This window comes from Ovis aries, chromosome 2, assembly GCF_016772045.2.
Source record: "Ovis aries strain OAR_USU_Benz2616 breed Rambouillet chromosome 2, ARS-UI_Ramb_v3.0, whole genome shotgun sequence".
Taxonomy (NCBI): Eukaryota; Metazoa; Chordata; class Mammalia; order Artiodactyla; family Bovidae; genus Ovis; species Ovis aries.
The window spans coordinates 39,068,329-39,092,679 of record NC_056055.1 but is presented as its reverse complement, the minus strand read 5'-3'; the positions used below and the strand labels follow the sequence as shown (position 1 = coordinate 39,092,679).

Genomic DNA, 24,351 nt, shown 5'->3' with positions numbered 1-24,351 from the left:
TAAAGGCACAAGTGAATGACCTTGGCGAGGGGAGTCAGTGGGAAAAGGTTTGCATTCAGCTTCCCTGGTGGCTCGGTGGTAGAGAATCCTCCTGCTAGTGAAGGAGACAGGGTTCGACCCCTGGGTCAGAAAGATCCCCTGGAGAAGGAAATGGCAACCCATTCCAGTATTCTTGCCTGGGAAATCCCATGGACAGAGGAGCCTGGTGGGCTACCTTCCATGGGGTCACAAAGAGTAGGACACTGAGCGACTGAACAACAGTAACAGCAAGTGATATCAGAGTGGTCCCAGGAAGATTCCTCAGCTCCGGGGGAACTTATTAAAAGTGCAGATTCTCTGGTGCCCGCCCAGGCTACAGACTCTGAAAGTCTGGGAGTGATGTCCAGGAAACTGGGTTTTAATTAGCTCTCAAGATAATTTTCTCTGAAGTTTGAGGAGCCTAGCACCCGATGATCTGACATACCCTTGGGGTTGAACAGGAAAATCTGGTTGTGTTCCCAGGAGGGCATGCCCTCCTGAGCTTGACCTATCTTGCAGGGTTATGTATGAGCTGGAAGGGAGCATTCATTCATTTGTTGAAAATACATATTGAGCACTTCCTGTATCAGTGCATCCACACCCTGCTCTGGAGACTTTACATCCCATGGAGGAGGGTGGGGTGGGGTGGAGTTGGGGCTAGAGTCAGAGAGAAAGTGTGCTCAGTCGTGTCTGATTCTTTGTGACCCCATGGACTGTAGCCCTCCAGTCCTCTATGCATGCCGTAAAGTAGGGAAACCTGACGCAGAAACTGCTGCAAATGGGAATGTGACCCTGGGGTGCTGACATTTGACCCAATCAGAAGGGGAAAAAAAGCCGAGATGCCCAAGGAAAGAGCAAGGTGAGTGGATTTCCAAAGAGAGGGCACTGCCCCTGCAAAGGTCTGGGGGTGGGGGAGTTGGCAGGTCAAAGAATGAAACATGGCCGGCCAGGGTGGCCTGAAGGTGGTCAGCAGTGGGTAGGTAGCAGAGATTACGTTGGAGAGATAAGTTGGGGCTGATTTTCAGAGACAAAAAGAGGAGTTAGAGTTTTGCTCTATAAATGATGAGCAGCTACTGGAGGCTTTGGAGGAGGGCAAGTGATGAAGCAAAGGGTGTGACTAGGGAAGATTCTGCCTAAACTATGATTGCTACTAAGTCAAATTTTAGTCCTTTTTTTTTTTTTTTTTGCTGAGGGCACGGGGAACCAATTTAGAAAGAAAAATTGGAATCACTTTGTCAGAGTTTCTATGTTAGCAGATGGAACAGACTTGTATTAGAAGTGTACCTCCTGCAGAAAAAACTAACACAACATTGTAAGGCAATTATATGCCAAAAAAAAGTATACATCCTCATTGCTTTCATTAGGTAACATTATATGTTATATACCAGCTATATATTTACCTATTAATTACATATGCTGCTACTTATAAAAAGTAAATTTTGTCAGAAGAAGATTCAGGTTCGATGTTCATATTTTCCAGGCATATAAAGCCAAGCTCAATTGATTGCAGTTGAGCAGTGTCTGTGAGATTTGATCCAGTTCAGAAACTCAACCTCATTAGTGTTGCCTGAGCTGGCATTTTCTTAGCTGAGAACTGCTTACCTGGCTGTAGAAAATCTAATATATAGAAGAATGATTCATTGCTTCAGGCATCAAGAGTCTTGGGTTTTGTCCTCTTGGTTGCATAAGTTTGAATTGACCTTGGACACATCACTTTGGTTTGTATTTGAGTGTCTCTGGGCAGAAGATGAGCAATAATAATCACGGCAATTGGGCGAGAGCTCTTCAAGACCTTAGAGAGACCACAGCCCATGCAAAGGCCCTGTGGCAGAGAGGAGCAGGCTGATAATATTATAGCAACTCAAAGGCAGTCACTGAGCAGCTGGTGAGCAGAGTGCAAGGGGTAAATGGTCCAGGGTGATTTCTAGAGGTAGGCAAGGATCTTGTTGGGAACTTTAATTTTTATCTGGGGACTTCCCTGGGGTGTGCTCAGTTGTGTCAGAATCTCTGCAACCCCATGGACTGTAGCCGCTCTGGTCCATGGGATTTTCGAGGGAAGAATACTTGGAGGGGGTTGCCATTTCTTCCTCTAGTGGATCTTCCCCACCCAGGGATCAAACCCACACTCCTCATTGCAGATGGATTCTTTACCACTGAGCCATCGGGGAGGTCCAGTGGATAAGACTGTGCACTCCCAGGGCAGGGGACCTGGGTTTGACCTCTGATTAGGGAACTAGATCCTCTATGCTGCTACTAAGAGTTCGCATGCCTCAGCTAAAGATCCTGCCTGCTTCAGTGAAGATCCTGCTGCTGTACTAAAACCTGGTACAGCCAAATAAATAGACAAATAAATATTAAAAACATTTTTTTATCTGAAGAGTAAGAGGAAACCATTGGAGGATTTAAACTGGGGAGGGACGTAAGGTTGGACTTCCCTGGTGGCTCAGTTGGTAAAGAATCTGCCTGTGATGCAGGAGACCCAGCTTTAATCCCTGGGTGGAGAAGATCTCCTGGAGAAGGAAATGGCAACACAATCTAATATTCTTGCCTGGAAAATCCCTGGGCAGAGAGTCTGGTGGGTTACGGTTCATGGGGCTGCAAAGAACTGGACATAATTTAGTGACTAAATCACATAATGTTGATAGATATGCTGTGTCATTGAATCCTCATACATGTGTGGTACGTAATATCCCTGTTTTTTTTTAAAAATACTTTTCTTGATGTGGACCACTTTTTTAAGTCTTTATTGAATTTGTTACAATATTGTTTCTGTTTTATATTTCGTTTTTTTGGCCCCGAGGCATGTGGGATCTTAGCTCCCCAACCAGGGATCAAACCTGTGCCCCCTTCATTGGAAGGCAAAGTCTTAACTACTGGACTACCAGGGAAGTGCCCATATCTCTATTTTAAACCAATCCAGAAACTTAGGGTAGTGGAGATGAAGTAGCTCACCTTGCTGGTGGGGAGTGGAGCCAGGAAACAAAGCCACGTAAGCCTGACTAGTCCTCTGTACTCCCTATCAGCCTACTTCAATAATAATATAACAATAATTGCAGTTTTAAAATGCTTTGAGCTCTTAGGATGAACAATCGCCCTTGAATTACAAAGTGGTATTATGCCGCAGAAATCCGAGTGGTGATGAGATAGTGGATATGCCAGGGAACCTTAACATTTGATCTTAGCCGAAAGATGGAGAAGCAGTTGCCGGGGACCTTTTAAAAGGCCCCATCTGCATGGCTCTGGTCCAGCATCTTCAAGTTCCCTGTCGTCTGGTGGAGGGTGTCCCCGAAATAGCTATCAACACAGAAAAGGGCTCGGTGGCTCCGGCTCGCCATTTGACACTGCCATTGTCCAAAAGGACTCATTGTCCATGAAATGTGCCCGAGGTCTGTGCTTTCAGGGGTTTTGCGCTGGGAAATCAGATCTGGGCAGGTCATGCATGGTTTCACTGGAGCAGTCATGCCATGCCAAGTTTCTGCTTTCTCCTTTTTGGGTAGTCTGCTGGTTAAGTGGATTCTTAGAACCTGGTGGTAGACTTCCATCTTAATTTTGAGCCCTTGTTCAGGGTTGAAATGGGGAAACAGCTTCTGGCTTGCTCACCTGGAAGCTCCTATTGGTGACGACGACACTTCTGTTCCTTTCTAGTTGACCATGTGGTTCCTGAGCCTGGGACGAGCCTGCTGGCTGCCTTTGACCAGTGGCGGGAATGGGCCGACAGCAAGTCCTGCTGTGACTACTCTCTGCACGTGGACATCACTGAATGGCACAAGGGCGTCCAGGAGGAGATGGAGGCCCTGGTGAAGGACCATGGTAGGTTGTGCCCACCCAACACTTCCTGGGGGTGTTTCCTTCTCAGACCACGAGCTGCGTGAATAGTGCTCCTAGGGGCCTTCTGCACCTGCCTTGTTTGCCAGGAGGGAGGGCGTGGCCTGCAACTTGGCCTGGGCATGGCCATGGTCAGACAACTGGTCACAGCTTATTGGTGTAAGCACACCGTGTGCGCGTGCCAGCCAGGCTGGGGAGTTGAGGATGAGAAAGGGATTTGCTCTTAAAGGAGAAGAGTGCACCTCCCAGGGAGGATTCTGGGTAATCTTAGAGGAGAGCCCGGGACCCTGAGTACAGGACTTTGGCAGCCTCTGTTTGCAAACCCAGGAGAACCAGGGTAGATTTGAGGGTGATGAGGCTCTGGAACCATGTGAGGTGTCTTTTTTTTGTTCCATAGGACTATTTGGGGGAGCCAGATTCTAAGGACTGGGTTCTGAAAGATTCCCAGGGATATTGGGATATTCCAGGGATATTGGGGGGATCTTAACCACCTCCAGGTGCCCCTGGGTCCCTCTTATCCACAGGAGCCTTAGGGATTTGGGTGATGTTATCAGACAGCATCATCTTTGGGGGTCTTCTTGACCTTGGCTATAGATTGGAGATCACATGGGGTCACATGTTGACCTCTTTGGATCCAAATCTTCAAGGAAACGTCTATGCTCTATGGTTCTGAACTTCTAGGCTCAGAAATACCATGAACTGAGAGTAAAATCTAGGCATAGATATGGTAGATATCAACAGATATAATAGAAAAAGCTTAGAATGATAATCTGTAGTCTGGGGCTTATTTCTCTGCTTTTTCACAAACTAGCCGTGTTACCTTGGCCAAATCACTTACATTTTATGAGTCTCAATTTAACAAAAAGTCTCACATGAGGATATTGGATTAGATACCCTAAGATTCGTTCCCCCATGAAAGAAACTAGGTAATCCTTAACCTTTCTCACTTTGGCAAATACTGAGACTCAAATGGATTAAATGCTAATAATGAATTTACTCCACATCAGCCTGGAGGGTTACCATAGCAACTGTTGCCTAGCAGGAGAGAAGGGCCAGAGTGTCCCAAGGCATTGAACACAGGCAGCTTCCAGCACCCCCATGGCTTGAATTAAGCTCCAGGGCTAGCAGGTTGTCAGTACAGTTGTTTACCCTTGTGATGGATGTTGATCAGGGATGTTTGGTCTGGTGCTTTTGGAAGCGAAAACTCTAAAATGCCAGGGTGAGAGCTGTGACATCTGCTGTTGCACCCACAGACCTTGTCTTACTTAAAACACTTCTGAAAAATCAGCATAGAAGGCAGTCAGTTTACTGGGGAAAAGACATTTGTTATAGATCTTTGAATTCACTTTCTTGTTAAAGTCACAACAGTTAGGAGCAAATTTCTTTTTAATGTTTAACTTTTAATTATGTTAGAATACAACATAATGTGAAATTTGCTGTCTTAGTCATTTTAAATGTACAGCTCAGTGACACTAAGGACATTCCCATTGTTGTGCAGCCATCACCGCCATCGTCTCCAGACCTTTCTTTCATCTTTCCAAACTAAAACTCTGTCTCCGTTAAACCATACTTTTCCCTTCCCCCAACCCCCGTTCTACTTGTTGTCCCTGTGAATTTGGCATATAGGTGGAATCCTACAGCGTTTGTCCTTTTGTGACTGGCTTATTTTACTTGGCAGAATGTCCTCAAGGCTCATCCACGTTGTAGCCTGTGTTAGAATTCCCTTCATTTTGAGGCTGAATAATATTCCATTGTATGGATGGACATTTTGTTTAGTCCTTCATCCGTGGACATTTATTTTTCTTTTACCTTTCGGCTCTTTTGAACAATGCTGCTCTGAAAATGGGTGTACAAATACTGGCAATTTAAAAGTTTGATATAGTTTTAAATTAAGAGAAAACCATAAAAATATTAAAAAGAACCCTTATGCACCCTAGTACCAGATTTGCCAGTTGCTTGTATTTTATCACATATATTTGCTTTATCTTTTGGTCTCTGCCTTTATCTCTTCCTTTCTTCCTCTTTCTGAGTTTCTCTCTCCGCACACATATACATATTATAACTTCCTTATTCCCATCCAGATTATTTGGTTTATCTGTGAGTCATGTCTCCACCTCTGTTTTGTCTGTCCTCTAGGGGTGAATTCCTTCCTCGTGTACATGGCTTTCAAAGATCGCTTCCAGCTCACGGATTCCCAGGTAAGAAAAGCTGCCTTTTCTTTCTGGCATTTGGTATATTTGGGCCAATGCTGTTGTCTTTTTTTTTTTTTTTTTGTATATAATTGCTTTATAATGTTGCGTTAGTTTCTGCTATATAACCAAATGCATCAGCTGTATGTACACATATATCCCCTCTCTCTTGGACCTCCATCCCACCCCTCTAGGTCATCACAGAGCACTGAGCTGAACTTCCTGTGCTCTATTGCAGCTTCCCACTAGCTATCTGTTTTACACCTGGCAGTATGGTACTGGCACAAAAACAGAAATAGAGATCAATGGAGCAAGATAGAAAGCCCAGAGATAAACCCATGCACCTATGATCAGCCAATCTATGGCAAAGGAGGCAAGAATATACAGTGGAGAAAAGACAGTCTCTTCAATAAGTGGTGCTGGGAAAACTGGACAGCTACATGTAAAAGAACGCAATGGGAGCACTCCCTGACAACACACACAAAAATTAACCCAGCATGGACTGCTGCTGTCTTCACAGCCACCTCCAGTGTATGCTCACGGGAAATGGTTGGTGGATGAAGTCCCTGATGTCACTCCCTTCAGGGGATGGTATGAAGCCCATGCCGTGGCCCCCCAGGGCTGGTGTTCCTAGGTTCTGGAATCAGCCACCTGCCTGGGACAGTATAACTGAGAGGGGTTCTCAGACCCCTCTCAGCAAACCTGGTGCAGAGCCGGTGTCACCCACCAGCTTCTCCTCGTCTAAGCCCTGGAGGTTACACTGCCTCTGTTGATTATCTGTTAATTACTAAGAGGTCCTTCTCTGCTACATGTGACCAGAAACACTGCCCTCAGGCACGTCAGAAAAGCTGGCCTTCATAGAAGCATCGAGGGGTCCTGGTGCTAGTCCTGGTGGCTGTCAGGGAGGCGGTGGTACTTGTGACCAGGAACACTGAGTTCCCTGTCTCTGATCCCACACCCTCCCTCTCTCAGATCTATGAAGTCCTGAGCGTGATCCGGGATATTGGAGCGATTGCCCAGGTCCACGCGGAAAACGGCGACATCATCGCAGAGGTGCGTGCTTCCGCGGTGTCACCGCCATGTGACCCACTGGGCGAGAGGCAGTCTCGAGGGAGTAGACTGGCTGCCGTAGCTCACCTCCAGGGGGACAAGCAGAGTGACCCGGGGGGACCGTGGGAACAGTCTTATGATAGCATGAAGGTTGGAGATGCGCACCCCTTGATGTGTTCTCAGGACAAACAGCCTTTCCATAGAGAAGTCCTTTCTCTCAGCGCTGTGATGTGGCTGCCTGCAGGGAGCTGGATGTGGACACCCACGTATAGACATGTCACACCGTAGCCCAGGACTGGGGATACGTTGGCTTTTAGCATCCTAGGGGACAGCTGTACTGTTGGCGAGGCTGTAACTGATCTGTCATAACTCAGGCAGGACCGGGGATGGGGTACCAAGCCCTCTCTTCGTGGGGTCTTGGGATGAGGGTCAAAAGTGCCACTTTAGTTTAATTTTTGGTCAGGCTGCATAGCATGTGGGATCTTAGTTCCCTGATCAGGAATCGAACCCGTACTCCCTGAATTGGAAGTGTGGAGTAGTAACCACTGAACCGCCAGGAAAGTCCCAGCAGTTCCATTTTGATATTTCATCGAGTGAGTTTTACCCAGATCTTGGCAATCAGGCTTGTCTGGGATCCAGTTCCCCCTGACAGCCTTGTTGTTGTCCAGTTCGTGTCCAGCTATTTGTGACCCCATGGACTGCAGCGTGCCAGGCTTCCCTGTTCTTCACCATCTCTCAGAGTTTGCTGTCCATGGAGTTGGTGATGACATCCAACCTTCTCATCGTCTGTCATCTTCTTCTCCTCCTGCCTTCAATCTTTCCCAGCATCAGGGTCTTTTTTAATGAAGTTGACTCTTCATATCAGGTGGCCAGCGTACTGGAGCTTCAGCTTCAGCATCTGTCCTTCCAGTGAATATTCAGAGTTGATTTCCTTTCAGATTGACTGGGTTGACAGCCTGGTTTTCTTTAAACATTGCAGGAGCAGCAGAGGATCCTGGATCTGGGCATCACGGGCCCTGAGGGACATGTGCTGAGCCGGCCTGAGGAGGTGAGTGCCTGCTGAATGGAGGGGATGAATCCGTGTTCTGGGGCGGGCGCTGCCGGAGCCACAAAGCGCCCACTTCCTGCCTGTTGAGAATGTGGGTTTTTTCCCTTGGATGCTAATTTTGGTCCCTGGAGATGTCCCAGTCCGCCGCTGAGAACTGTCTGCACAGGCAAAGTGAAGTGTTAGAATGTGCTGTGGAGTAAAGCAGTGTGGCTTGTTTAACCTAAAGACTCCTCTTTCTGTCTCTAATTCTCCAAGCCCTTCCTTGGGTAGACAAACACAAACAGGTTTTATTAGCATCCAGCAATAGGGGTTTTGTGGTTCATAACCCAGGGCCTCCAACATCCTGCCATAAAAGCTCTTATAAGTATCTAGAAGACAGAAGGGAGATTGTAAGTGTTTCCATGATAAGTCTACATGGGGTATAGCACAATCAGCAGAGTGTGGTAGACCGAATCTTTCACAGTCGAGGGAGGAGAATTCAGAGCAGGATTCTTGCTGGCCCAGAGGTTGGGAGGCACTGCTTTGGATGGCGAAGCTTGTGAGTGAGAAGGAGGGTTTACATCTTACATGACAGAAGAGTCTGTTTTTCTGAATGAGAATCTGTGGCCTCAGTACTTTTCAGGAGGTAGCTCTTTAAGGAAAGGCTCAAGGTCAGGCTTTGGAGTTCCTGGTGGCTCTGAGCAAAGAGGATGCTTGGGAGTCTGATGGAAGTGAAGAGACTGTCCTGGGAAAAGGGACAGGCAGAGAAGGCAGATAAAATTGCCACATGGATGATGACTTAAATTAGGATTTTTCCTCCCAGAAATAGGTGGTGGAAGATGCTGGGTCAGAGGGGTATGGATGGGACCAGGGCCCCCAAATCACAGCATTTCATGGCTAGGACAGCCCCACTGAGACTGGGGAGGGGTCACTTGGGTTAGGACCCGTGGGTGCAGGGGCTCTGCTCCCGCTAGAAGAAAATGGGTTCTGAGCGTGTGGTGTTGAAGTTGCCATCAACAGGCTGCCTGGGGTGAGAAGTGCCTTGTCTCATCAGGCTTTTCCCCAGGCTTTGTGGGAAGGGATGAGGCTGAAAAAGGAGAAAGATTGTAGGAAAGAGGCAGAAAAAGCAAAAGCGGAAATCACTTCGAATGTTTTGCACACACTGAGGGCTTAATATCCTTGTTCTGCCATTCTTACCACATATGTGCACACATACACAGACGCATACAGAGATACACACACACACACACACACACATACACAGCATCACAGACATGCAGACATATATACAGGGACTCATAGGGTCACAGACACTCACAGTTACATCTATATACATACACAGACACACAGACATAGACACATACAGAGTCACAGAAACAAGAGTCGCAGACACAGAGACACACATATTACAGATACACACACATATACACAGACACACAGAGTCACAGGCACACATAGTTACACACATTTGCATACACAGATACGTGCACACCAGGGCACCTTCATTACCATCTGAGACTCAGGACGTTTCCTTCAGATGGAAGGACAGCTGTGTCCAGGGGACCTGTTCCATTCTGCTTGCCTGTGTGTGGTGCTGCCTGGAGGCGATGCCTTTGTCACCTGGGTCTCTTGTGTAAAGAAATCACAAGGGTGTGAAGTTCAGCATCAGAGAGCTAGCAAGTGCAGTTCCTGCCTGCCCCCCTGACCACGCTCCGTGTACACACACGCACACATACGCACACGCACACACACACACACACACACACACACACACAGCCGGGAGCCCAAGCTCCGTGGGAAGCCAGTGGCCTGTGTAACCAGGTGGTGACTCCTGGGGCTGGGCTTCATTAGAATGTTTACTCTTAACCTTCATCCGGGAGCCTGGCTGGGAGCCCCTCCCCTCCAGTTCCAACCCTCCAGGAGAGAAGGGGAAGAGGATGTTGTCTTCCTCCTGTGGCCCAGGGCTCCTAGTGAGAGCTGCCTGCTGGTTTCCATTTCAGAGCCTTCCTGGGGGCTTGCTTTCTGTCTTCCCTCTGCCACCATCTGCACTGCCTCCCCAGGTCCTGGCACACCCCCATCAGAAAGCGAGTTCCTCCTGAGTTTACTAAACAGGCCAAAGCTATCAGAGAAGAGGGGGCCTGGTTGCCATTATGACCACAGACGTCACCTGTTTTTCCACCTTGAGGCATGGGACATTTCTTTTGCAGCTGCTGCTGTGTTGGGACCCCTAGAATCCTTCTTTGGGAGCTGGGAGCCCTAGCAGCACTCCAATATGGGGAGGTCCTGGCTCCTTGAGGGGGGTCCTGTGGTCCCACGAGAGGCTGCTTTTGGGACTGTCTGCTTTCCAGGGGCATGTGCTGCTGAGCTGGTTCAGAGGCACTGACTCAAGGCCAGGCACAGTGTGTGGTGCTTCTCCTGAGCAGGTGCATCCTTAGGACAGCCGTGTGAGCCTCCAAGTGCCAGTTGGCACCTTCTCCTTCGGCTCCTGGGGATGGTTTTTCAGTTTATTGGTAGGGATCTGTTAACAACAGTGTGTTATATTGTACGTAGGGCCTCCCAGGTGACTCAGATGGTAAAGGAGACCCAAGTTTGATTGCTGGGCCTGCGGTTCAGGAGACACAGTTTCGATCACCAGGTCAGGAAGATCCCCTGGAGAAAGGAATGGCTACTCTCTCCAGTATTCTTGCCTGGAGAATTCTATGGACAGAAGAGCCTGGCGGGCTATATAGTCCATGGGGTCTTAAAGAGTCGGACACGACTGAGCGACTAACACTTTTATTTTTCACATACTGTACATAAGCAATAAAGAGAATAAAACATGGTTGCATATTGAGGAAACTGAGCTTTAGTATGAAGTTAGGGAGATGCTGCCAGTGCAAAAAACACAGTTAATAACATAATTCCTTCCTGGTTTCATGATCCATTGACAGCATCCTGATGGTTAACTTGAACTTGACTTGAACCACACAAAACATACTCTTCTTTCTGCTGCTCTTTCCAACTCACCGAGTGAGACGGCTGGCAGGATTTCCCTCAGTTTTCAGCAGAGAAGATTGAAAGGGAGACAAATAGGGATGTGGGAATCTATTAATAGAGACCTCCTGTCCATCAGCGGTACCCGAGAGCATATTATGATGGAGGCAGTGCTCAGCCTGTAGGGGATGTTGAGATAGATAAGAAAGTGGTCCTTTGTGAGGGGAATTTTGGATGAGCTGGGGGGTGGGGGATGGTGAAAGGGGGAGATGCAGAGTAAGCAGATGGGGTGACATGTGATGGGGTTCTGAGCCAGTAAGAGATGTAAGACTGGTGTCAGGGGAGTTCCCTGTTGGCCTAGTGGTTAGAATTCTGGGCTTTCACTGCTGTGGCCCAGGTTCAGTCACAGGTTGGGGAACTGAGATCCTGCAAGCCATGCTGTGGCCAAAAGTAAAAAACAAAACCAAGTGTGTGCATGCACACACACGCGCGCGCGCGCACACACACACACACACACACACAGCCTGTTGTCTGGGTGGAGAGTGGGGTCCCGGAGGTGAAGGTGACAGAATTTTTGATGGAGAAGGAAAACCCCTAACTGGCATGGGATGACTGGGGTACGGTCATTACATGGGATGGCTTGTCTTTAAAAGCAGAAAGCATGGCTCAGGTGACCACTTAAATCCCTGACAGCTCTATAAAAAGACAAAGACAAAGTTTTATTTTTAAACATAACTGTTGTCATAATACTGAAGCCAGATTTCAGTGTGCATGAGACAATTTATGTTTTCTAGCAAAGGCATACACGTGTACTGGGCTTCCCTTGTAGCTCAGTTGGTAAAAAATCTGCCTGCAATGCAGGAGAGCTAGGTTTTATCCCTGGGTCGGGAAGATCCCCTGGAGAAGGAAATGGCAACCCACTCCAGTATTCTTGCCTGAAGAATCCCATGGACGGAGGAGCCTGGTGGGTACAGTCCATGGGGTCATAATATGTACATGCAGAAGGGTATGCATGAATCCTTCCATGGTTCTGGGTGAAAGTTGGGAGAGGTGGGGTTTACATGACCTTTTCTCTCCACGACCTGACCTTACTGCCCAGCTGGGGAAGAGGAGGGGTCAGAACTCACCTGACAGTAGATGAGACAATCCAGGAAGGGCTTTGGGACCCAGATTTTCCCACCAAACCAGTCTTAACAGAAACCACTCCTCTTGGGTAAGGGCCCCCTGGAACTGGCACTTCTGCTCCATTTATTCCCTAATGAGCCTGACTGTGAGTTCTGGTTCACCCGGGGCAGTCCTGGTCCACACCCATTGCCCCGGGCAGTTATGAATAGCGCCTCTGTTCGCTTTCAGAAGAGTCTTGGGTAGAGACCGTGAATTCAGGCAGTCACCTGCACCCCTGGAAAGCACGCAGATTCTAGTGGAGTCCTGTTTGCACATCCCCTGTGTACTTTTTGAGGTGACTGCAGAGATGCAAGACGTCCCTCCTTTATGCTGCCCGGACCAGAGGCCCTTCTGTTGTAACTGGAGCCATGGAGAAGGGAGGGCGATCATTCAGCTATGCCAGGAATTAAAAACACTTGGATGTTTAATGAGCTTTTCAAGGGCTGTTTGGTTTGCCTGTGGGTCTCCAGACATCTCTCTTCACATAGTTGAGGCCCAAGAGACCAAGTATGAAGGATGCTGTCCTCTTATATTAAATTAGATCACCCGTTAGTGCAGTTTGCAGAACTTCAGTTCTTGGCTGAACTCCCATAGAGACTGGTTAGCTCAGATGATTCCGTCTGGAGCTGGTCATGTCTTATGAAAAGTGGCAGCTCTTTATGGAACCAGCCTAGCTTTAACCATTAACCTGAAATGAAGTAACTTACTTGATCAGTGAACATTTTTGAGCACCTGCTGGGAACTGCCTGGAGGAAGCAAAGGAAGACCCAGCCCCTCGCCTGGAAGAGTTAGTGGAAGTCAGCCTTTTGCCAGAATTTGGGAGGGAGCAAGAAGCTTCCTGAGGTCCTCTGTCTCATTGCATTTGTTCCTTCAGCTGCCCATGCTCAGCACACACTGCTGATTCCTCTGTATGATACAATGACCTAAGAACTCGTCTTTCCTGATCAGGTATTTAGCAGTAATCTCTTGGGTCTTTGGAATATCATTCACTGAAAGTGAACAAGTGAAAGTGAAAGTTGCTCAGTCAGGTCTGACTCTTTGTGATCCCATGGATTGTAGCCTGCACGGCTCTTCTGTCCATGGAATTCTCCAGGCCAGAATATCGGAGTGGGTAGCCTATCCTTTGTCCAGAGGATCGAACCCAGGTCTCCCGCATTGTGGGCGGATTCTTTATCATCTGAGCCACCAGGGAAGCCCCATCCCTTGAGGTCTTTGGAATATCATTCACTGAGCATCAGGTTTAAAGAATCAGGTTATTGGTTAGAGCAGCCCTCCCATCTCATGTGGAAGGGTGTACCAGTCTGGCTGGTGATGATGGGTTGGCCCATACAGAGGGGCCTTTGGTTTACACAGATCTGCCTGCCTCTGTTCCCAGAGCGCTGTGAGATCGCATTGTTCCTTGGGTGAGTTTGGCTTCATTTGTGAGCATGGGACTGAAGCCCAGCACAAAAATTCCATCATTGGATGTCTTGACTGGAGAGACCACATGCTTGGAGTGAACGCACCAAACTAGGAGCCATCAGTTTCCAGGCATGGTGGCTCTCAAACATTAGCAAGCATAAAAATCACCTAGAGTTGGTAAGACCCACCCTTCCGGGTCCCACCTCCAGAGCTACTGACCCTGTGGATATGGGGGAAGGGCCTGAGACTCATGAGAAACTGCATTCCTTCACAGACTCCAGGTGGCTGCTTATCACACCTAGAACCATCCACAAGGGTCAGCTCAGCAAGTCACTGCCCTTGCCCTCGATGCCAGTGGGGGTAGAGCCCTGAGCACGCACTGGTTTCTACTTCACTGTATCCCCTCCCTGTGGGTGGAGGGTAGAGATGAGCTCAGGGAACTGACAGACACAGTTCTCACACTGGGATGCTCTTCTGCAGGTCGAGGCTGAAGCCGTGAACCGTTCCATCACCATCGCCAACCAGACCAACTGCCCCCTGTACATCACCAAGGTGATGAGCAAGAGCGCAGCGGAAGTTATCGCCCAGGCCCGGAAAAAGGGTAAGTGTTGCTCGCGGTGTCACTGTGTATGTAAGCGCAGGTTCTGGAGGGGTCGTAGGTGGGGGCAAGGACTGCTTTTCCAGCTCCTCCTGCCAAGTGGGTCGCTGTGCTCTCATCACTTTGCAGCATTAACCTAATTACATCTGGGTGCGGCAGGCAGCTCCTGTTTCTCGCTCTGTTCCGGGGAGGCAGCCGTGTTGGTATCTATTTAGAGCTGTGCACAGCGCAGGGTCGGTGGGCCACACGCTTTGCCTCCTGCCCTCACTTATGTAGAAGAGTTGGATTTAATTTGATGCCGTCTAAATAAACCAGGCACATACACAGATGACGTCAGTTTCTATCTGCGGCAGAATCCTGGGGAACCTTCCATTGCAAAATGCAGTTCCCCTCTGTGGCAGGGAGTGATTTCTGCTGGCATGTGTAAGAGAGGCTTGTAGGGGCGTGGTTGTGCCCCGCCCCCCGGCTTCCCTCCTCCCACCCCACCATCATATCCTGTTCTCCTGGTGCCCCAGTGGCGCCCTGTAGATGGTGGTGATATATTCTGGGCTGAGGCTAGCTCTTATTTCCAGCACGAAGGTTCTTGGAAACTAATCTACTAAGTACCGTTCCAGGGGATGTGCCCTGATCACCTTATCCATTATGAATGCAACACGGCCCTAGGGTAGCTACCTTGGCTAGGAGTTCGGGTAATCACACCACCGTGGTCTCTGTTTGGGAGTGTAGTTCAGTACACAGAAAGGGAGACTGATTCTGTTTAGTGGACTTGAGGTGGATCTTGGTTGGATCTGGACAAGAGTATCATAGAAGGATCTTCCCTCTCTCCCTCCTTCCTTCTCTCCCTCCATTGTATTTCCCAAGACTATTGTCTGCATTTCTCCACCTCCGTCTCCGTTTCTCTCTCTCTCTTGACTTTCTTCTGGCTTTCTCCTGGTCTCTGCATTACTTTCTTGGTCTCTCTGTCTGTCTCTCTCATTCTTTTTTGATTTCTTTATCTGTCTCCATGTATCTTTTTTCCCTCCATTAGCAAGGGAGCCATCTCACCTCTCATTTGTTCTCGGATCTCAGTGGGATGTGATCCATATGGATCAGGAGGATTTTTTTTCACTGGTGGGTGAGTTGATGCAAGACTTAGAACAGATTGCTCAGTGACCACTGAGTCAGCTTGTCCCAAGAGCTGATAGCTTCTAGATGGCCCCAGCAATGAATTCCTGGCCCCTGTCCTCTGGAGCTCCCTTGGGGTCTTGGTCATCAGGCGCTGCATGAAATGGTTGCTGCATTTACTAGTGTTTCAGAACCCTGCCCTCTCCTGGCAGCTAGAAGGAACTGCCTCTTTGCAGTGGAACATTCTCTAGTGGCTGAGTTGATAAAGTATCTGCCTGCAATGCAGGAGACCACCTGCAATACAGGAGACCCAGTTTTGATCCCTGGGTGGAGAAGATTCCCTGGAGAAGGAAATGGCAACCCACTCCAGTATTCTTGCCTGGGAAATCCCATGGACAGAGGAGCCTAGTGGGCTACAGTCCCTGGGGTTACAAAGAGTCAGACACGACTTAGTGATTAAACCATCACCACCACTATTCACTTACTTAGAATCAGCTTTGAATTGTGTTTCTAGGAGATGTGGATGATTACTGCTGGTGACTGTCCCTCATCGGGGCCCTTTATCACCCAGGCACACATTTGCAATGTGGGATTCAGCCTCAGCACCCAGCGCTAATCACAGTATTGCTGCTTCCATGTAGAGGGGAGACAGCTGGCACTGTGTCTGAAAAGGGGAAGCTGGGCACAGCTTGTTAGTAACCATACCATACCCAAATGAAAATAAGAAACAGAAAATTAAGCAAAATTTTTAATATAGTTTCAATATAATTAAGCATTCAATTTAGCAGAATTTAAACATTACAGCCGTGTTTTCCAGTTCCAACTCTCACTTGTCAGAATTACAAGATGGAAGAGTCTCAGTCTGGGGCAGGTGGCCCTGGTCCTGCTGTGGGGCTGCAGAGCTCCGGGCTTGGGGCCCGCCCTGCCAGCAGTGCTGCGGCTCCTCCTTTCTGTGTCTCAGCTCTTCCATTTGAAGCTGGAGTGTGTTATGAGAGTCCAGGCCCCCTCTGATACTCTGTGACTCAGCGCCCCAGGATGTTCCTGTGTTTTCCTTATGATCTGGAACCTGCTTGTGTGTTGGGGTCTGAGCACCAAGAAGGGACTTCAGTCTCTTCATTCAGAACCTTCAGCGTGAGTTCAACTGTGCTTACTTGTGGTTCCCAGGGTGGCTCTCGCATTCAACAGCTTTTGCCCCATAGACCTTGAAAGCCTTTGCTTTAGATGAACTTGAGCTGCCAGAAAGGAATTTCCGGTGCATCCTGGTATTAATTAGCAAGAAGGAGAAGTCCTAGCCTGCTTGTAGGCTCTTTGGGAGGCGCTGGGGCAGGAATTTCTATACTTGATTTACTCTGCAGCTGAGTAACCTGGAGCTCAGAGCTGCTGAAATGTGGAATTGGGCTGTGATCATCTGCATCTGGCCTCATGAAGGCCAGATCTGGCCTCATCTGGTCTTCCATGAAGGTCCCCGCTAGTGTCTGACTCACCTTCATGTTTTGAGATTATTTTAATATGGAAGATGCTGTGGCTACCTCCTCGGTATCTGTTGGTGGTTAGCTCCTTAACAAACTGGGTAGAAACTGGAGTCTGACACTCGGCAAAGTCATGGAGAATGTGGAAGCCAGGATTCCCCAGTGACCAAGAAGAAAATCAGTATAAAGCTGCATTGAACGTTAGTGCTCTGAGATCAGCATCCTGTCCTGAGACAACTCCCAGCTCCACTAGGCATTAGCTTGTGCTGCTGGGCAGATAACTTACCATCTTTTGGTCCCATTTTCCGATCTAAATGGGGAGGATAGTAACAGAGATAATCTCCTAAGGCAAGGATGATGCTTAAATGAGATGATGCACACAAGGACTATATAATAACTGTACCTGATACTATGATGATTCAAGAGTGAGCATGTGTTAGTTGCTCAGTCATGTCTGACTCTTTGCAGCCCCATGGCGTGTAGCTCACCAGGCTCCTCTGTCCTTGGGATTCTCCAGGCAAGAATACTGGAGTGGGTTGCCATGCCCTCCTTCAGGGGATCTTCCCGACCCAGGGATTGATCCTGGATCTCCTGCGTTGCAAGTGGGTTCTTTACTGTCTGAGCCACCAGGGAAGCCCAAGATGGAGCCTAAGTGAGGACTGTTTTCAGGGGCTGCTCGACCGGCCGCAACCTCACGCAGGCTTCCCACAGAGCCAGTGTCGCGCGTGTTGCCTCCTTCATCCTGCGTCATTCAGCAGGACCGCTTCTCACCGATCCCAGTCTGCAAACAAGGAAATGAAGGAAGACAGCCAGCACCAGAATACCTAGGGCAATTTTCACCCTTCCAAAGAACTTAGACCGTGATCGGTTTCAAAGGCTAATGTCACAGAAGGGACACCGAAATGTGAAAATAGACTGTCTTGCCCCAGATCATCCAGCCTGTAGGGAATAGAACCCTTAGATCTAGACTCTGGGCTGGTTCTCTTTTCATGAAGAATCCATTGTAGGGATTTCTCTTGAATAGACTTCCTCCAACTGCATTTTATCCACTTGTGGACTTGAGCGTGGTGCCGATGCCTTCTGTGTGTGAGTGGTGGCACATGGGGAGTACCCACTGACCTCATCTGAGCCACATCCCTCCCGCACTCCCAAACCGAGACGCAGAAATGTTCACAACCCAAACTTGAGACAAGACTTCCTGTGCCCTGAGGTTCAGTAGGAATGGCGGGGGTGTAATGAGAAGCACATGGTCAAGGGCTCTACGAGGACCATCCCAACTTGGGGGTGAATCCTTTGTATTAAGTTAATGCACAGCCTAGTAATCTTGAGCCCAGAAAGTGCCCTGTTGGTTGGGCTGTGAGTGAATCTCACCAAAATTTGTGTAAGGCAGGGCTCTGGAGAAACAGAACCAATCTCTCCCTCCCCCCGACCTCTCTCTCACTCTCTCACTCTCTCTCTCTCTCTCTCACACACACACACACACACACACAGATTTTAAAGAATTGGTTCATGCATTGTACGCACTGGCAAGCAAGTCTGCAGGTAGGCTGGTTGGTTGGAGATTCAGGAAAGCATTGAAGTTGCAATGAGAAGTCATCTGGAGGCAGAATTCCTCCCCCATCAATCCCCTCATCTCAATAGCAGGTGCTTGCAAATTGGGAATTCAATTCAGCCACTTGCAGGGTGAGACCCTGGGTTCAGTTTTCAGTCGGCTTGGCTTTGAGGCTGCTGAACATGAGGATCTCTTTTGGGGTAGATGTAGAAACTTTTGGCTCATTTTTGGGACCCTTGAGCTGGGAATTTGAATCCCTTAGTCATCCTTGTCTTTCCTTACTTTGTCCAGTGTAATTAGGAACAACCAGCTAATACTGTTATGCTCAGGTTGACAAAAACGTTCTAAGATCAAATACACAGTCATCCAGAACTCTGCCTCTTTTAAGCACTTGATGTGGTATTTTGTGCATTTCTTTTGCCTCATCATCCCGTGCACTGCCAGCGCTCTTATAACTACTGGAGTTATTAGTACCTTAACTCAGATTAGAGAACCAATTCCAGAAACCCCAGGACCCATCCAGGAAACTTAAGATTCTGTTCCTTTAGAATTACTCTGGGTACCAAAATCTCTCTGTACTCTTGGTACAGAGTTATCCATGGACAGGGGCTGGGGTGTTGAGTTCTGGCCTGCAGTCTCTGGGAAGAGAGAGAGAGTGGTGTGTGTGTATGTTTCAGTTCAGTTCAGTCGCACAGTCGTGTCCAACTCTTTGCGACCCCATGGACTGGAGCATGCCAGGCTTCCCTGTCCATCACCAACTCCTGGAGCTTGTATATGTTTGGGTAGGGTTTTTTTTTTTTTGTATTTTGGGGTTTTTGTTTGTTTGTTTTTGGCTGGGCTGCGTGGCTTGAGGTATCTTAGTTATACGACCAGTGATGGAACCTGTGTTCCCTGCAGTGGAAGAGCGGAGCACTAATCGCTGGATCACCAGGGAATTCCCAGTGTTTATATAGTTTTTCACTGTGCTTTTAAGGCTGTGTTTTGAAATACGCACACACATACATTTTCCCATTGTTTCTGTCTGGATTTGTCCTCCTCTTGCTTCTTGTTCATGGGAAATGACTAACCATCCGGGCGGGAGCTGTCAAACATCTCTGACCCCCAGCCTGCTTTTATTCTCCATGAATGCGCTCAGGCCGTTGTGAATAAACACCACCCCAGCCCTCCTGTTCCCGGCTATACTAGGGAGCCTGCCAAAGGCTGGCCCGGGGTCATCTCCTTCAGTTTAGATTTTCCCCGGAGAAGAAAAGCATGAGGGTCTAACTTGCCGCCAAGAAAACATCAGCAGTGTATTTGGAGGCGTGTAGAAAGGCCAGTGAGGCCTAGTTTGTGGTTTATTATTATTAGTGGTAATTATTTCCGGCATGCAGTGCAGTGGTGTCTGTGGCCTGGCTGGGGTCCAGAAGTCCATCCGTGGTTGTCTCAGGTACAGTGTGGGCAGAGGTAGAGGCCTCCTCTGAGGTGATGTAACTCCTGCCCTGTCTTTGAGGACTAAAGACGAGAAAACCCAAAAGCACCAAGGACTTCTGAATCCCTGAATAGGGCAAAGCAGGAGTGAGCTGCAAAGATGCCTTTCTCTTTCTCTTAAGTCCCCCATCTTCACTTGGCCCTGGCCCAAGAGTCCTGGCTCAGCCTCGGGCTAAGGAGGCAGATCTGGTCAGCCATGGCCTTGAAACTCTGACCTGGTTCTGGGTTTTGTAGAAGCCGAAGGCCGAGTTCATTCCCTTGTGTCGAGCTGTGTGGCCTGTGCGTAGACAGGATGGGCCTCAGCTCCTTCAGCAGCTCGCCCATCCACACCCAAGTTGTGTTTTGTGGAGTGAGATGAAGGCTGAGGTCAAGGGCGCTCACACTTGCAAGGATGCATTCCGGGAACTGGCCCCTCCTGGTCCTCAGGTTTCCAAAGGCAGGACTGAAGTGCAGATCAAGGAGAGGGTGAACAATAGTGAGTTACGGGAAGATCAGGAAACCGCTGATGCTCGTCCAAGGATTTCCAAAGACCGGCAGCTCTCTTTTTCTCCAGGCAGTTCTATCTCTTGATTAGTTTCAGATCGACAAAGCCAGGAAACCTTAAAAAAAAAAATTAATTAATTAAAAAATTTAATTTAAATTTAATTTTAAATTAATTAAACATTTTAATTTTAAAATTAATTAAAAAATTTTAATCTTAACTGGATTTTTAAAATTAATTAAAATTGTGGCATGTGGGATTTTTTTAGTTGGGGCATGCAAGCTCTTAGTTGCAGCATGTGGGATCTAATTCCCTGACCAGGGATCGAACCCAGGCCCCCTGCATTGGAAGCACAGAGTCTTAGCCACTGGACTGCCAGGGAAGTCCTCAGAAACCTGTGAGGTTACAGATCTTCTGTTTTCCTAGGGTCTCTCCCAGACCTCACCTTCATGCTCAGATAAGAGAAGGGGGTAACAGAGGAAGAGATGGTTAGATAGCATCACCAACTCAATGGACATGAATCTGAGCAAACTCTGGGAGATAGTGAAGGACAGAGGAGTCTGGTGTGCTTCAGTTCATGGGGTCACAAAGAGTCAGAGAGGACTGACCAGCTGAACAGCAACAAGAGCCAGTGGAACCTCTAGACCTGGGTGAGTCGGAAGGGCCACCCTCAGCTCAGCCACTTCTGCTAATCCTTGAACCACAACCGTGGCCTGTGGGTCCGTGGGAGCCTGCCTGGCATTTGCATTTCACACATGTCCCTTAGGGCAGCCAGGGTCTTCTCGAGATGCAGGTTTTTCCTGCTCTGGGATGAGCTAAAACAGGCTGTGCACCTGCCCAGTGGCGCCTTGGACTTCATCCTGCCTGCCTGTGAAGCTCTGAGTAGGTTAGGAATGCCGGGGACCTTCCAGGTGATTCTGAGCATTGGCCCCCCTCTTCCTGGGGGCTTCCTTTAGGGTGAGGCTGTCCTCACGTTCTGGGGCCCTCCTTCCTGCTTGGGGATTGTCACTGACTTCCTCAAGTGAGCCGCCTGCCAGGCCTCTAACACTCCCCAGAGGAACAGAGTGTTCTTTGTGAGATTCCTGAATCCGGGGTGGAGGGTGGGAGGGATGGGGGCAGCTCCCAGAGCCAGCTCGCAAGGCAGCCACTGTCCCAGAGTGGGTGTTGTGCTGCGTTATCAAGAGATAAGGCCTTGGAAAAGGCCGAGCAGAGGAAAGGAGACACGTTCCAGACTGAGAAGTGTTTGGCCTTGAGGGCCCTGGGTTTGGAGAAAAGGGCCGGGTTGGCAGGACCGCTGTGGGGGTGCAGGAGCCCCACGGTGGGAGGAGATGGAAGAGGTGAATTCCTGGGGGTGGTGGGGCTGGTTTGAGATCAAATTCCAGCTCGGATCCCTTGACTTAATAAAATATCACACCCTTCAATCAGTTCAGCACACAGTTATTGAGTGCAGAGTCATTTTCCTCAGGGTATCTCCATCAAGTAGAAAAGTAAACAAATCTATTATTTAAAAAAGTGCATTGGTGCACAGTTGATTTCCTGTGTTGCGTTAGTTTCGGTTGTACAGCAGAGTGATTCAGATAAACATATACATTCATTCATTTTCAGATTCTTTTCCCACAAAGGTTATTATAGAATATTGAGTAGAGTTCCCTATGATATATGGCAGATTCTTGTTGGTTGTCTATTTTATATGTAGTAGAGTGTGCATGTTAGTCCCAATCTCCCAATTTATCCCTCTCCTCTCTACATGTTTCCCCTTTGGTAACCATAGGCTTGTTTTTGAGATCTGTGAGTCTGTTTTGTAAATAGCTTCATCTGTGTCATTTTTAAAACATTAGATTCCACATATGAGTGATATCATATGATATTTGTGTGAAAAATAAAAAAAAATTAAAACTGAGTGCTTATTGGATTACTGAAGTGGAAGATGGGATTGAGTTTCTGGAGTGTTAAAAGAGTGTTAAAAGAGAGACCAGCTTTGTTGTAAGGCCGGGTAAGGAAGGCATGAGATGCTTCAGTGAGAAGTTCATTTCTATCCTTGAAGGCAGAAGGATCCCTTCAGAGGTCTTTATGTAAGAGAATGGCCCATGAAGATTGAAAGTGCCGTGGAGAACGGATGCAGAGGCAGGGAAGGAGGTGGGGAAAGCAGAAATCAATCTGAACTCTGACTGGGAGGTTCTATTGGAGGGTCCGTGCTGCATGCTAAATCGCTTCAGTTGTGTCTGACTCTTTGTAACCCCCTGGACTGTAGCCCACCAGGCTCTTCTGTCCATGGGATTCTCTAGGCAGATACTGGAGTGGGTTGCCATTTCCTCCTCCAGGGGATCTTCCTGACCCAAGGATCAAACCTGCATCTTTTTTGTCTCCTGCATTGGCAGGCAGTTTCTTTACTGCTAGCGCCACCTGGGAAGCCCTCTACTGGAGTGCTGCTGCTAAGTCACTTCAGTCGTGTCCAACTCTGTGTGACCCCATAGATGGCAGCCCACCAGGCTCCCCCGTCCCTGGGATTCTCCAGGCAAGAACACTGGAGTGGGTTGCCTTCATGCCAATGCATGAAGGTGAAAAGAGAAAGTGAAGTTGCTCAGTCATGTCTGACTCTTAGCGACCCCATGGACTGCAGTCTACCAGGCTCCTCCGCCCATGGGATTTTCCAGGCATGAGTACTGGAGTGGGGTGCCATTGCCTTCTCCCTGTTGGAGTGAGCTGGGGAGAAATGATGAAGCCCTGATTTAAGGGAAGGTATGCAGAGGAGCTTCCCTTGTAGCTTAGTCGGTAAATAATCTGCCTGCAATGCAGGAGACATGGGTTTGATCACTGGGTCGAGAAGATCCCCTGGAGAAGGAAATGACAACCCACTCCAGTATTCTTGCCTGGAGAAGTCCATGGACAGAGGAGCCTGGCAAGCTACAGTCCATGAGGTCGTGAGAGTTTGACACGACTTAGCGACTAAACCACCACCGTGCAGAGTGGAGAGGAAAGGATGTATGTAAGGCATTACAGTATTGGCTTTCGATGGCCATAAACGAGTCCAGCTTCCTGGCTTGGCCATGAGTGGATAGGGAAGAGGACGTGAGTTGAGCGCCAGGAAATCAGCATTCTTTCCTGACAGTATATTGAGTTGGGTTAGACTTCTGCAAACCTTGAAATCTCAGTAATGTAACTGTGCAAAGTCCTTTACTTCTGCTACTGACAGTCTGCTATGAATCTGGGGGCCCTCAGAATGGTGACTCAGGGATCCCGGCAGATGCGGAGGGCTGGATACTTGCTCTCAAATACTTCATCCCACTGATGTCACATCTAATTTCCTGTCTCAGCCTATTAATCATAGCTGGACACTGAGAAAAGGACTGGGAGATGTTGGGAGAGCAGGCCAGGGGGTGTGTTTGGTGAGCAGGGAGGTCAAATGTGAGGTACCCTGGATCACCCCAAAATAAGAGTGTAGGTGGTGATTGGGGTTGGGAGCTTGAATGCAGTCTGAGCTGGAGACTGTTAACAGATTTGGGAATCAACAGAACTGAAGGTAGAATGTCTGGGTTCTCCGAGGGAGAGTGGGTTGAGTTAGTAGAGCAGTGGTCTGGGGAGGCAATCACTTAGGAGGCTGGGATTAACATATGAAAGTGAAATGAAAGTGTTATTCACTCAGTCATGTCCTACTACTCTGTGACCTCATGGACTGTGGCCCGCCAGTCTCCTCTGTCCATGGAATTCTCTAGGCAAGAATACTGGAGTGGGTTGCCATTTCCTCCTCCAGCGGATCTTCTCAAACTAGGGATCGAACCTGAGTCTCTTGCATTGCAAGCAGATTCTTTACTATCTGAGCCACAAGGGAAGCCAGGGATTAACACATACACATTACTATATACAAAATAGATAATCGGCAAGGACCTCCTGTGCAGCACAGAGAGCTCCATCTGTAATGACCTATATGGGAAAAGAATTTGAAAAAGTGTGTGTGTGTGTGTGTGTGTGTGTGTGTGCGCTCAAGTCTCTTTAGTCGTGTCCGACCCTTTTCGACCTTTTGGACTGTAGCCTG

The 24,351-nt window shown here is 48.4% G+C and overlaps 1 protein-coding gene across 2 annotated transcripts in view; it reads left to right on the top strand.

Moving 5' to 3' along the window:
- DPYSL2 (dihydropyrimidinase like 2) overlaps positions 1 to 24,351 on the top strand; it is a 118,473-nt gene that overhangs the window by 78,697 nt on the left and 15,425 nt on the right. For both annotated transcript variants that reach the window (XM_015093083.3, XM_004004167.5), the window contains exons 4-8: positions 3,664 to 3,828; positions 5,980 to 6,041; positions 7,005 to 7,085; positions 8,062 to 8,130; positions 14,128 to 14,248. In XM_015093083.3, the coding sequence (XP_014948569.2) occupies positions 3,664 to 3,828; positions 5,980 to 6,041; positions 7,005 to 7,085; positions 8,062 to 8,130; positions 14,128 to 14,248 (498 nt within the window). The remainder of the gene's footprint in view (positions 1 to 3,663; positions 3,829 to 5,979; positions 6,042 to 7,004; positions 7,086 to 8,061; positions 8,131 to 14,127; positions 14,249 to 24,351) is intronic.